The following is a 13,759-nucleotide window of genomic DNA, read 5'->3' as shown; positions in this document are numbered from 1 at the left end:
TAAATTCTGTAGATTGTATCAATGCCAACTTCCTGGTTTTTTATATTGCACTATAGTTATGTTGCCACCGGGGGAACCTGGAGGAAGAGTCCATGGACTTTCTTGTTCTTTTTTTTTCCAACTCCTTTTGAATCTATAATTCAAAATTTAAAGTGTGTTGTTAAAAACATTTTCAGGGACTTCTCTGGTGGTCCAGGGCTAAGACTCCACACTCCTAATGAAGGGAGCCTGGGTTCGATCCCTGGTCAGGGAACTAGATCCCACATGCTGCAGTTAAAGATCCCCCATGCTGCAAATAAGACATGGAACAGCCAAATTTAAAAAAAAAATCTTTTCAGCTTCCTTCCTTCCATCAGGCCACCCTCGAGTCCAGGCTCTTATCTCCTCCATCTTGGACTCTTGCAACCACCTCTTGGCTTTCCTTCTATCTTTGCTTGGTCTTGGCACACACTAGTCCATCTGTAGAATTTCCAAGACACCAATTTTGATCTATCTCACCCTGAAATGACTAGCAGAGGCTACCATTTACTGGACTGAACTAGCACTCAAGGCCCTCAAACACCTCTCCAATCTTGTTGTTTAGTTGCTGAGTTGTGTCCGACTCTTTTGCGACCCCACGGACTATAGCCTGCCAGGCAGGCTCCTCTGTCCATGGGATTTCCCAGGCAAGAATACTGAAGTGGATTGCCATTTCCTTCTCCAGGGGATCTTACCGACCCAGGGATCAAACCTGCATCTCCTGCACTGGCAGGCAGATTCTTTACCACTGAGCCACCTGGGAAGCTTCCAATTTTACCTGCTACCTTTTTTTTTTTCCTTGCCTGCACTACCTGGTTTGCCAGATCTTAGCTACCTGACCAGGGATCCAACTCATGGCCCCATCGATGGAAATGTGGAGTCTTAACCACTGGACTGCCAGGGAATTCCCTTACTGGCTTTTTATTTTACTCATACCCTGCCTCCACACAGCATCCTCCTGCTCAAGTCTTTGCTGAGGCTGTCCCACCCCCTAATTCCAGAACTACCTTTCCCTTCTCCATTAACAGTAAAAAATCCATCTGAATTTCCCAATACTAAGACTTCCCCACCTGTTGAACGGGAGTAATAATTGGACTCTTGCCTCCTTGAAAGGTTCCAGTGTGATGACGGCTGGAATAATGCCACTACTAACGATTATCAGTAAGGTAGTCAAGGGAAGGCCTAAGCCCGGACTACGTGGCATACATGCCCCGCACGCTTCCGCGGCTACACAGCGTCAATGGCCAGGCCCCGCCCTTCCGGGAGGCCCAACGATCCGGGCCCCGCCCCTGAAGACTCGCCAACGACCAGGCCACGCCCCTTGGGCACGCCAACGACCAGGCCACGCCCCTCGGGACGCACCAACAGCCGGGACCCGCCCCGCGTGCGTGCGCGGCCCCGCGGCGACGTGCAGGCGTCTGCCAGGCCAGAGGCTGAGGTGGCAGTGGCCCTTCCAACATGGAGCTTCCGCAGATGCCGGAGCTGATGGGGCTGTCGCTGTTGCTCGGGCTGCTGGCCCTCGTAGCGACGGCGGCGGTAGCGCGGGGGTGGCTGCGCGCGGAGGAGGAGACGAGCGGCCGGTCCGCCGGTGAGTATGGTGGGGACGGGTAGGAGCGACCTCCGAGACCTCGCTCCCCGGCCTCCTCGGGGGTCCGACCCACCGTTCGGGCCTGTGGGGGTGTCAGTGACCCGCCCTCCCCGCCTCAGTTTCTCCTCTTATGACACGAGTTTCGCTTCCCGAGACTAGGGGCCGCCTTGCCCGGCTCGTCGCGCCCCTTTGGGACGATCTGTTAGAACCTGAGTCCCGCGTGGCTGTGCGCTCTCTCCGTGGCCGAGACCAAGCCGCCTTCCCTCGGAGCACAGCTGAGAGGCCTCTCGGAAACTCTCCCGCGCGCTCCTTTTCGTTATTTTATGAAAACGGGGAGGAAGGGACAGACATTTATTTTTGAACGCTCTGGGTCTCCCGACATACAGCATAACTACCACCTCCTATAGGCTTTGCGGTCTTTTCCTTCGGGGAGTCCAATGTCGGGTAAAGAACATCGGAAAATGTAAGTGGAAAATATAGTGTCGTGGGTTTCATAGAAAGATCAGTATTAGAATACTAATACCAGCTCAGTACTAGTACTCCCACGGGTGGGAGTGGTCAGCCCCGCTTTTGTCGGTGGCGGGCGGGGGTCAAGTAAAGAACCCCGAAGGTGGGGTCTTCATGGATCGATGTGTAAGAGTTTGCCGGGACGGCTAAGAGAAGGAGAATACTCCTGGCAGTAGCAACGTGCAGGAAGCCAAGGAGACCTGAAACAGCGTTTGGTTTGACTGTGATATGAGGGGAGGGGAGTGGGCTTGTTAGACAAGGCTGGAGAGGCAAGCAGAGGGCAGATCTGCCTTTGTAACAGTGGCCTCCGGAGTTTTCTTCCTGTAGGAACTGAGGAGCATCTGTAGCGATCTAACACATGCCCGCTTTGCACCTGTCCTGATTCTCACTTAAATGAGCTATTTTATACAAAAATGACTGGCACTCTTTTCAGCACGGGGGACGTGCTCAGCACATGTTGACTACCTCTCATTGCCGGGTTCTCTCTGGGATTCCCTCTGAGCCTTTTTTAGTGCTTGTTTGGGGTACTATGCTTGTCATTTTGTATATATTATCTTGCCCAGTTCTCAACTTTTCTTTTAGAAAAGCCAAGGCCCAGAACAATTAAGTAACTTAACCTGAGACCAGCGCCAGCAGCTTCTGTAGTGCACATTATCCCTCACTTAGAGAGATCTGGTTAAGGATCTGCTCTCCACTGGCCTTTCTGTGAACCCACTGAGCTGCGCCTGCCCAGAGAGGGCGCCTTCTCTAATGTGCAGTGAGGTGCTATCTGGTTATGTTATATATGCTAATAGCAAGCAGCCTCCCCAGGATCACTCAGCGATAGAGACATAGTCCACACCCAGGTCTGATTCCAAAGCTTCTGTTTTTTTCCCTGTATCCCTCTCTCTTCTCGAGGACAGGGTCATCTCTTGTGCCTCTCCACTCAATGCCCGGCCAGTCATCGGTGGTCACTGAGTGCTCACTGAGCGAGTAAATGGATGGTTGACCTGGCCCTTCCTTATAGGCCAAAAAGCAAATGGATGTCCACCTGACAAGTCCTTGAAATCCAAGAAGCAGAAACTGCAACAGCGGATTCGCAAGGAGAAGCCTCAGCAGCACAACTTCACCCACCGACTTCTGGCTGCAGCGTTGAAGGTACACGGGTACCCAGGCACAGCACATATATAGAAAGACAGCCTCGCAGACTTCTCCTTTGTAGGATTCTGTGCATGTTACAGACCCCTCTGCCTCTGACCCAGATCAGGGGGGATTCCCCATCCCATCTCTTCTGACATCCCATCAGCAGCTTGCTGTTGATCTAAGCAACAGGGCCCCTGAGTCATGGCTGCACGGGTTTCCGCATTTGCCCAGGGGGTTCCTGTTCATACCTGCTGCTGCCCTTGCCCTAGAGCCACAGTGGGAACATAACTTGCATGGACTTCAGCAGCAATGGCAAGTACCTGGCTACCTGTGCAGACGACCGTACCATCCGCATCTGGAGCACAAAGGACTTCCTGCAGCGGGAGCACCGCAGCATGAGAGCCAATGTGGAGCTGGACCATGCCGTTCTGGTGCGCTTCAGCCCTGACTGCAGGTGGGACAGGATGGAGCCCCTGGTGTGCCTGCAGAAGCCCTGACCCAGGCCTAGGTCCTTTATACCTGGTTTGGGATAGTGAGGGGGGGACCCAGGGTCTTCCTTGTGGTGGCAGAAGGGAACATCCAGACAGCTTGAACACTGTCTGAGGCTCCCTAGAAGGTTATGCAGCTACCTAACAAGGAAGTAGAGTGGGAAAGCTCTGTTCCTATTTGGGAAGTACCAAAGCCTAATTGATTTCCAGATTAGTCTTGGAAGCTGTCATGGTTTTCTAAACCCTAGAGAGAAGCTGAAGGAGCCAGAACTATGAGAGTCCTAGCCTTCTAAGGAGTTTTAAGAGATTCTGAATTAAGGGTTGTGAGGCTGGACTCCTGAAAGGAGATCTTGATTTTCCTTAAAGCCTGCCTAGCATAGGACCTCACACACACAGGTCTCTGTGTCTGAAGGAGTGAGAGACTTGTCTGCTCCCTGTTTCTAGAGCATTCATAGTCTGGCTGGCCAATGGAGACACCCTCCGTGTCTTCAAGATGGTGAAACGAGACGATGGGGGCTATACTTTCACGGCCACGCCAGAGGACTTTCCTAAAAAGCACAAGGCACCCATTGTCAACATTGGCATCGCTGACACAGGTGAGAGGCATTCAGAGGAGGGCGCTTGCCCCAGGCAAGAGGGAATGGACTGTTTATATTCACTGAATGAGTGAATGCAGCCTGAGAGGTATGCTCAGTTCTGGTGTAACAAAAGGGACCTTGTCTGGGCTCCCCTGGAGTCCTGGGAGTCACAGCAAGTCGCCAGGAGAGGCAGGTAATCGCCACAGTCTTCAGTCATATCCTTATCTGTGGTGACCCTTGGCATGGGAGGGGAGCATGATACGAAGGGCAGCAGAGGCCTTCATAAGTCAGTTGATGAGGTCATTGACCTCAGCTCATGTTACGCCCCCTCACCCCCAGGGAAGTTCATCATGACTGCTTCCAGTGACACGACCATCCTCATCTGGAATCTGAAAGGACAAGTGCTGTCCACCATCAACACCAACCACATGAACAATACATATGCTGCTATATCCCCTTGTAGCAGGTAAGGAAGAGGGGACTCTGGCATCGGATGTGGGCTGAGGTTAGAGCTGGGGGCTAGGGTAGAGAGAGAGTAGAGAGCCAGCTTCGAGTAGCAGAAGGAGCAGGCATGTGAAATCAGGACACCTAGATTCGAGTCCTTAGTCTCTCCCACCTCATTTAAAGCATATAAAAGGTTGGGGCGGGGGTACTATGTATCTTATAGCTGTGAGGATGAACTGAGGTCATGTTTAAAAGCACTTTTAAAAGACTGTTACTTAGATACACAATTATGAACTCTCTCAGGAAAGGGGTTTAGTGCATCTGCAGAAAAAGCTGCCCTTAAAATTAAGTTTTAAAGGAACATGGGTTGTCTGGCAGGTTTGTAGCCTCGTGTGGCTTCACCCCAGATGTAAAAGTCTGGGAAATCTGCTTTGGGAAGAAAGGGGATTTCCATGAAGTTGTGCGAGCCTTTGAACTGAAGGGCCACTCTGCAGCCGTGCACTTCTTTGCCTTCTCCAATGACTCCCGGAGGTGAGTGAATCCTTTCTTGATTTTTTACCAGTTTCTTACCAAGACTTCCAGCCCCTCTTGGCAACCAAGAACCTCCAGCCATTCTCTGCAGCAGCTGTGCGGTGGGGGGGTTTTCCGACTCTCAGCAGGAAGTAGACATAGAAGTGGAATTGGCTTCCCAGCTAGCGTCCCCAAGTGCTGTCCCAGTGCCCTCCCCTCCAGGGTGTGTGAGGCTAGAGCCCTGACTTTCCGTGCTGCAGGATGGCCTCTGTCTCCAAGGACGGCACGTGGAAACTGTGGGACACAGACGTGGAATACAAGAAGCAGCAGGACCCCTACTTGCTGAGGACAGGCCGCTTTGAAGAAGCGAGTGCCATGCCGTGCCGCTTGGCGCTCTCCCCCGACGCCCAGGTCTTGGCCTTGGCCAGTGGCAGCAGTATTCATCTCTACAGTACCCGGCGGGGTGAGAAGGAGGAGTGCTTCGAGCAGGTCCACGGGGAGTGTATCAGTGACTTGTCCTTTGACATCACTGGCCGGCTTCTGGCCTCCTGTGGGGACCGGGCAGTGCGGCTCTTCCACAACACGCCTGGCTACCGGGCAGTGGTGGAGGAGATGCAGGCCCTCCTGAAGCGAGCCTCCAACGAAAGCACCCGCCAGAGGCTTCAGCAGCAGCTGACGCAGGCCCAGGAGGCCCTGAAGAACCTGGGGGCCTTGAAGAAATGACTCTGGGAGGAAGGACAGTAGGAACAATCTGACCTGCTGCTGCCTCCGCTGCTGCCGTTTCCCGGGTACTCCCCAGCTGGAAGCCTTTTGAAAGGAGCATCCTGATTTTCCTAATGGCAGCTTCTCTCTCCTTTTCCCCATTGAAACGATTCTGGCCTACTCAGATCTCTCTCTCTCTTCTTGCTGGTGGTGACTCCTGGCCTACTTGACGACCTCCCAGGCTAATGACCAAGGTGCTTTTCTTTTTCCTGGGCCCAAGGGGTGGAGTCTATCTCCACTAGGCACTGAGGAGAGTGGTAATTAGAAGAGAGAGAGCACATGGTCTTTGACCTTGGGGTAACACACCCTGCTATCCAAAGGAGCTTGTAAGTGTGGAGGCAAAACCCAGGGAAGACCTGAGTGCTAACCAGCAGTCTTGCAGGGGTGGGAGACAGATTCCTTCCTATTCCAGAACTGGGGAGTGGCTCAGGGAAAGGCTGATCTTAACCCAGGCAAAGCGCCTAACTTCATCCAGAAGTAATTACGGGATTTCATTCTGTGCCTCAGTTTTCCTATTTGTCAAATGGAGAATAATTACCTTTTGACCTTATTCCTAGATTTGAAAGAAAAGTGGAAAAGAGTCATAATCTGTTATCTGTTGTTCAGTATTGTTTATTAACTACTGAGTAAAACTGGGACTCAAACAGGGCAGTTTGAATCTCTTGGGAAAGCTAAGTTTCTGGGATTTGATTGATTGTACATTTCATATCTGCTTTTGTTTTAAGTTGGGTGGAGGAATCACAGAATCCCAAGATAGGGCTCTTCTCTTCCAGGAGGTATATCCTGTTTGAGGAGAACTGCTTTTCAGTTCATCCAACATTTGAGTGCCTATTCTGTGCCCAGCGCAGCACGGACACTGGAGATAAATATGAATAAGACATGATTTCTGCCATCAAAGATGGCTGGTGGAAGAGAGATACAAGTCTGTGAAGTGTTTTTTGTTAGTTTATTCACAGCTGGAGAAGGCTGTTGTAGAAGTCAAGGCAAGAGAGAGGACTGAATCAGGACAGAGGCAATGGCGTAGAAGGGATAGATTAAATAGATTGGGTATTTAGAAGTTGACATTTTTGGACTTTGAGGACTGCTTGGATGGGAGAGGTAAGGGAAATGAGGAAGACTTGAGCCTCAGCAAAATTTCTCCAAAATAAATTTTTCCCTCTCCCTAAAAGCTGGACCTCCCCTAATCACCCCCAACTCATATAAACATGTGAACAAATCACAGTCTTGGAGTTATCCTCAGTTACTCCCTTTTCTTCACTCCCTCTGCCCTACTACACGACTACCATCCACTCCACCAGAAAATTCTTTAGGTTACATTGCAGTAAATCCTGAATCTGTTACTTCTCTCCATCTCTTCTGATACCATCCTGGTCCTAACCACTGTCACCTACAGGGCTGCTATAAAGTAGCTTCCTCATTGGCCTTCCTGATTCCTGGCTTGCCTCGCTAAGTCACTCTTCTGCACAGCAGAGTGATTTCTGAAAAATGTAAAGCAGATCACATCATTCCCAAGTTAAAACCCTCCCAAGACTCCCCATCACACTTGGATTAAAATCCAAAATTCTCACCGTGGTGTACAAGGTGTACACCATGTGTAATCTGGGTTCTTCCTCCTTCTGTGATCTTGTTACCACTCTCCCAGCCTTGCCATTCCTCCAACCAGGCCAAGTTATTTCCAGCTTCCAAGGGGACTTGTGCCTCTGTTCTTCGCTCTGCTTAGAAGCATCTTTTTCCCTTCTCTTGGCAGACTTGCCATGCTTGTCATAATTCAGTTCTCAGTTTCAATTACACTTTAGAGAGACCCTCCCTGACCACTCAATCTGAAGTAGCCCTTTCCACCAGTCATATCACACCCGTCACATTAGCTCATTTTATTTTAGTTTGCATTACTTAATGCTGTCTGAAATTATCTTGTTGGGATATTTGTTGGCTTCAGGGGTGTCAGGTGGGTAATAGAAGTGGGTGAATTGGGCCACAGTCGTCTGGATGAAAGACAGTAGGAAAAGGTGGGAACTGAAGTCATCTCTAGAGGCCGTGTGTCCTGAGTCGGGGAGGGGTGGCTGCGGCTTAATATTCAGGAATCCAGCAGAAGTTGCCCGTTTTAGAGAAGCCAGAGGTTGGCAATTTATTCTAAAAGAAAAACGTAAGCACTGTGGGGACCAAACAAAACGCTAATGGCGGGATGCAGCCCAGCAGTCTCTCATTGGCAGCTTCTGGACTGTTCATTAAGCAACTGGAATATGACAGGAATCCTTGTCTGATTTGCTCCGTATCCCACACACAGTACCTGGAATAGAGTAAGCGCTCAATAAATGTTGAACTCGAACCAGGGCAGCTAACAGAAATCTCAGTACCCTCTGTGTACTGTGGTTTGATGTTCCTAAGAATAGACTGACTGATGATGCTGTGCACCTGGGTCCTGGTGAAACTTTGCTTTCTGATTGTCAGAAGAATGAGACTAAAACAGTTTGCATTTCTGCTTGGCTCTGGCTTTACTCTCATTGCATATCCAGGAGGGGCAGTGATCGCAGAATGTTGAGTTCCTGAAGTCAGAAGTCTTTGGTTCCAGTTTCGGCTGGGGCGCTTATTGAACAGACACATCACTTCACCTCTCTGAATTTGTTTCCTCATCTGTAAAATGGGAATAAATCCAGCCCTGCATGCCTTGCCAGGGCTATGAATTTCTAATAAAATGAATGAAAACACTACAGAAGAGTCATTACAGAGATGTCTCGAGGACAGAAAACAGCTCTTCTCACTAAAGATGAGGCTGCTTCCCTAGTCAGCATGGCGAAAGTTACCTGGATGTTCATGTAGCCCAGAGGCCACTATGTTTTTTTGATAAAAAAATCCTTGTGTGTGAAGGCAGTGTTAATACTTTAATATTACCATTTCAATTTCTGTGGGTTTGAAAGTTTTCAGAATAAAAATTGGGGGAAATTAAAAAATGGTGGTATATATTTTTATCAGTCATTAAAAATAAAAAAAATACTTAAAGAAAAGTGCACATCTGAAGGTCTGTTGATAGTCTTCATCAATTTCAATTAAGGTAGTAAGACTTGTCTTTAAAAGATGTTCTATAATTGGAGATTATAGCAGGTAGGTAGGAAACACATACAATTGTGATCAGTTATCAGTGATGGTAGGTTATATCATAGACCCAACAGTGCCCCAAATTGGCCACGTGTCTAGAAACTTAATAATTTGGGATTCACGTTCTCTACAAAATTCCAGAAATATGAGTCTTCCAGGTGAGCATGACTTGGTTTTAGCACACAGCTCTTGAGACTGAGGCCCACTGATGACACGGGTTGGCACTGCAGAATCAGCCACAGAAACTGAAAGCATGATTCATAAACACAAACCTGGGCATGCCTTGTGAGACGGTGATTGTATGAAGCTTTTATTTCTTCAAGCTTCCAATTCTGATCCCAGAGTTCAGGGCAGTAGGAAAATGAGTGTGATCTCCAGTTGCTTTCTATTCAGTAGACATACCCAGTCTAAGTGCATTTGCATTTCCTTGTTCACGCTGATAGTGGCTCACATTGAGTGCTAAGCCTCCAATCCCTACCATCTCACTATTGTTTCTGCCTCAGGAAAACAACCCTATGTTAGTGTTTATCTGGTGAACTACCACCTCCCCAAATCTTCATCTGTATAATTTATAGAGGATAGGCCTTGACCTTCCATGAAAGGTGAAAGTGTTAGTCACTCACTCACGTCCAACTCTTTGCGACCCCATGGACTGCAGCACGCTAGGCTCCTCTCCATGGAATTCTCCAGGCAAGAATGGTAGGCATATAACCAATTAGCAGACTCCTGGACTTTAGAAAAAAGTGAAAATATGTTTAGTTTTCTGCTAGAATTGCTTAATAAGTAGAATGTAAAGTGTTAACCGTGTAGTCCTGCCCAAGAATGAAGCCAACACAGGAAAGCAGCCAAAGAGACCGCAGGCTGAGGATGCTTCTTGTTTCAGCTGCTGGATCCAGGCACACCTGAGGTTGCCACCACCGGACAACCAAGTTACTAAGAGCCAAGAAAGTCCTGTGTATGATTGTCAATTTGAATTGGCATACTCTTGCAACCGAGAGAGCCTTGACATCAGTATTATTAGGGAGTCTAATTGCCCAACACACATAACCAATAAAAGGCTTGCCCAAATCTTTGAGTTTAGGCCTATCTGGTACTAAACGACTGAAGCGACTTAGCAGCAGCAGTACTAAAATACATTCCTTTAACCAACGTGTGTAGAGCCAGAGACAAGAATACAGATGGAGACCCACATGCTGTGCAAGTCTTACTATCTGTTATAAGTTAAGGTGAGCTCCAATATGTGCTATCTTCCTACCTTGACACAGCATCCTGGAAGGCCATGTTCAAATTTAGAATTCTCAGACTCAGGTCTGTGCTACAGTGTGTTGTCAAAGGTGACCATCCCATGATCAAGGCTGCTCTCCTTTTCCCACTGGGTTCTTTTCCACATTGCATGGGACACCCCAGCCCACACCTCATATGCCATCATATCCCTGTGAGACAACCACCTGCCCCTTGGCCACCAACCACTGAGGCCTCAGGTTGTGCGCCATGGCAGTGCCACCTCTGTGAGGATGGACCCAGGGGAGAGGCTTGTACAAGCCCTTGAAGCAGGCTTGCATCTGTTTGGACAGGGAGCCCAGGGTCTGGTGGATGGGATGGCAACCATTTGCACCAAGTGGTCACATCTCCCTGGTCTTGCAACTGTGCCTTGTGGGGAGGGGCATGGCAGCCACTGGACTGCCGGGGAAGTCCCAAGGGGAGACTTTTTTTTAAAGAGAAGTATGTCAACAGAGGGCATTTGTGCAGGCTTCGGGGAATCGTTGGCAGTTGTTCATTTTGACCACTCTCTTACACAGAGCTTCAATGGGAGGTAGGTGGGGAATGTAGGGCCAGGTGGACAAATGTGAGTGGGAATCAGGAGGATCACTGGGTCTTCAGAGCAGGGAAGGCCCGAGGAAGGTGGTGACTGGCAGGGTGGGCTGGAGGAGAGAGGGGCGCAGGAGGCTAACACTGCTGGGAGGAGCAGTGGGCTGTGGAGCAGGGAAGCTATAGACAAGAAACCTAGGAGGGGGAGCTGGCCACTTGGACAGGGTGAGAGAGAATGGAGTCATAACTGCCTGGTGCTGTGTGCCTAGACCAGGGGGCCCTAAGAGAACGAGAATTCTAGAGAGCTGGCCTCTGTCACAACACTTAGCATGCTCTGCCTTTGAGTTTTCTTTTCCTGTTGCTTTCCTTATCCTCACCTAAAGGGCAGGGAGTGTGTTTTACTCATCTTTGTATCACCCACAATCATGTCCCACTGCTGTAGGGCATGTAGCAGATACTCAAGATAGCTCTTCTGTTCAGTTCTTTTGAGTCAATGGCTTTGAGAAAACGTGCCACCTTTGATCCCACTATTAGTGGACCCATCCTTCCCTCCACATGCTAGTTCAGCTCTTTCATTCCTCAGGCGGGCAGACACTATTCCTGGGTTCCTCATCAGCAAAATGATATGTGCTTATCAAGCCATGATCTTGGTGGATTACAGAGTGGGGAAGAGTCATAGTCAGAGGCTATGTCAAGTTCAGTGAGACAGTTCTCTGGGTACACAGAAGGAAGTTTCTCTAAAGATAAAAGAAGTAGCTGCTACCAAGCAATGCAAACTGTCACCTGCTTCCTTTGTTTCTTGAAGTGGTTGCTTCAGGGCCCTCTCTGCATACCACAAGCATGCCTGGGGTGACAGGGGAAGACAGGCAGCTGCACTGAAGATTGAATATTCACCCAAACATCTACTGAGCATCTACAGCGTCTGTGGACACAGTGAGGACTTAGAGCAATTGCATCTACTGTATTCTCAAAATTCAACTTCACGGTCATTTTTTCCCCTGATGCCTCTGGACACCCTTCATCTAGATTAGGGTTGTCATAGCACCTTGTACAGTTCAGTTCAGTCGCTCAGTCGTGTCCGACTCTTTGCGACCCCATGAATTGCAGCACGCCAGGCCTCTCTGTCCATCACCAACTCCCGGAGTCTACCCAAACCCATGTCCATCGAGTCGGTGATGCCATCCAACCGTCTCATCCTCTGTCGTCCCCTTCTCCTCCTGCCCCCAATCCTACCCAGCATTAGGGTCTTTTCCAATGATTCAACCCTTCGCATGAGGTGCCCAAAGTACTGGAGTTTCAGCTTCAACATCAGACCTTCCAATGAACACCCAGGATTGATCTCTTTTAGGATGGATTGATTGGATCTCCTTGCAGTCCAAGGGACTCTCAAGAGTCTTCTCCAACACCACAGTTCAAAAGCATCAATTCTTCGGCGCTCAGCTTTCTTCACCGTCCAACTCTCACATCCATACATGACCACTGGAAAAACCATAGCCTTGACTAGACGGACTTTTGTTGGCAAAGTAATGTCTCTGCTTTTAAATATGCTATCTAGGTTGGCCATAACCTTCCTTCCAAGGAGTGAGCGTCTTTTAATTTCATGGCTGCAATCACCATCAGCAGTGATTTTGGAGCCCAAAAAAATAAAGTCTGACACTGTTTCCACTGTTTCCCCATCTATTTCCCATGAAGTGATGGGACCAGATGCCATGATCTTAGTTTTCTGAACGTTGAGCTTTAAGCCAACTTTTTCACTCTCCTCTTTCACCTTCATCAAGAGGTTCTTTAGTTCTTCTTCACTTTCTGCCATAAGGGTGGTGTCATCCGCATATCTGAGGTTATTGATATTTCTCCCAGCAATCTTGATTCCAGCTTGTGTTTCTTCCAGCCCAGCGTTTCTCATGATGTACTCTGCATATAAGTTAAATAAGCAGGGTGACAATATACAGCCTTGACGTACTCCTTTTCCTATTTGGAACCAGTCTGTTGTTCCATGTCCAGTTCTAACTGTTGCTTCCTGACCTGCATACAGGTTTCTCAAGAGACAGGTCAGATGGTCTGGTATTCCCATCTCTTTCAGAAAATTTTCCGCTTCCCTTTAACCTAGCATTTAAAAAATGGCATTTGAAAGGCTTGTTTTCTGGTCTGCATGTTCTGCTAAACTGGAAGCTCTTTGAAAGCAAAACCCAATTTTGTCCTCAGCACCTTGCATGCCAACTTGCACAGCACAGGCATCATTTAATCAACGATTGCTGAATTAAATAAGACATTGATGTAGAGTGTCAAGTATGGACAAAGTGGCACCTCAGAATCTCAGGGGGAAGTCTTGTTGGAATTGTAACTGAACGTTGGAAGAGTAAGTGGTCATCAAGAAGAGATAAGAGAATGCCAGGTGAGAAGAGATGTGTGCAAACGTTGGAAGGCATACTGAAGGTGTGAAATTCTCTATAGTTGGAGCACAGTGGTGTATCTGGGGAGCGAGGGCCCCAAACAGGAGAGATAGCAGTACAGGATAGTGTAGAACCTCAGTAACATTGGTGTCAAGTCCATAAAATATAGATTATGGCTGCAGCCCTGGCCAGAGAATTAACATGTTGCCCTGGGAAAGAGCCAGAGACCCCACTGGCAGCGCCTCGCACCTCATCCTGCACACAACACGCGCTGCCAGCTGGCCCGCGGATCCTGGCCTGCTCGGGAGCCCAGGGGACTCTGAGATGCCCAGGGTGGGGCCTGTTGGGTGGGACGCCCAGGGTGGGGCACCTCGGGCGGACCGCGCAGGCGCGCTGATGCCTCGAGCCCCAAGGGGAGGGCGGGTGCGCGCACTTCTCGCGCACGCGCGT

The 13,759-nt window shown here is 49.2% G+C and overlaps 1 protein-coding gene across 6 annotated transcripts; it reads left to right on the top strand.

Annotated features, from left to right (window-relative positions):
• The first annotated feature begins 1,446 nt into the window (after window positions 1–1,446).
• TBL2 (transducin beta like 2) lies at window positions 1,447–9,019 on the top strand. 6 transcript variants are annotated; one of them, XM_081557888.1, is made up of 7 exons: window positions 1,447–1,606; window positions 3,120–3,250; window positions 3,543–3,689; window positions 4,168–4,319; window positions 4,641–4,767; window positions 5,124–5,276; window positions 5,516–9,019. In XM_081557888.1, the coding sequence occupies exons 3-7, from the start codon at window positions 3,631–3,633 to the stop codon at window positions 5,976–5,978; spliced, it is 954 nt and encodes a 317-aa protein (XP_081414014.1). In that variant the 5' UTR covers window positions 1,447–1,606; window positions 3,120–3,250; window positions 3,543–3,630; the 3' UTR covers window positions 5,979–9,019. The 6 variants fall into 6 exon arrangements, with proteins under 6 accessions (XP_081414014.1, XP_081414016.1, XP_081414012.1 ...); XM_081557890.1 differs by having other exon boundaries at window positions 3,505–3,666; XM_081557886.1 differs by having other exon boundaries at window positions 3,505–3,689.
• The last annotated feature ends 4,740 nt before the right edge of the window (window positions 9,020–13,759 follow it).

Source organism: Giraffa tippelskirchi, chromosome 13 (assembly GCF_054371585.1).
Source record: "Giraffa tippelskirchi isolate mGirTip1 chromosome 13, T2T-mGirTip1v1.2.pri, whole genome shotgun sequence".
NCBI lineage: Eukaryota > Metazoa > Chordata > Mammalia > Artiodactyla > Giraffidae > Giraffa > Giraffa tippelskirchi.
The sequence above is the reverse complement of the archived record's forward strand: the minus strand, read 5'-3'. Positions and strand labels throughout refer to the sequence as shown.

What these genes read in the sequence shown, in the direction of transcription:
- TBL2 (XM_081557886.1), top strand. Translation starts at nt 1,477, where the DNA reads ATGGAGCTTCCGCAGATGCCGGAGCTGATGGGGCTGTCGCTGTTGCTC. An exon ending in TTCTGGCTGCAGCGTTGAAG is followed by an intron (nt 3,251 to 3,504) that starts GTACACGGGTAC and finishes CCCTTGCCCTAG; the next exon opens with AGCCACAGTGGGAACATAAC. An exon ending in TTCTCCAATGACTCCCGGAG is followed by an intron (nt 5,277 to 5,515) that starts GTGAGTGAATCC and finishes TCCGTGCTGCAG; the next exon opens with GATGGCCTCTGTCTCCAAGG.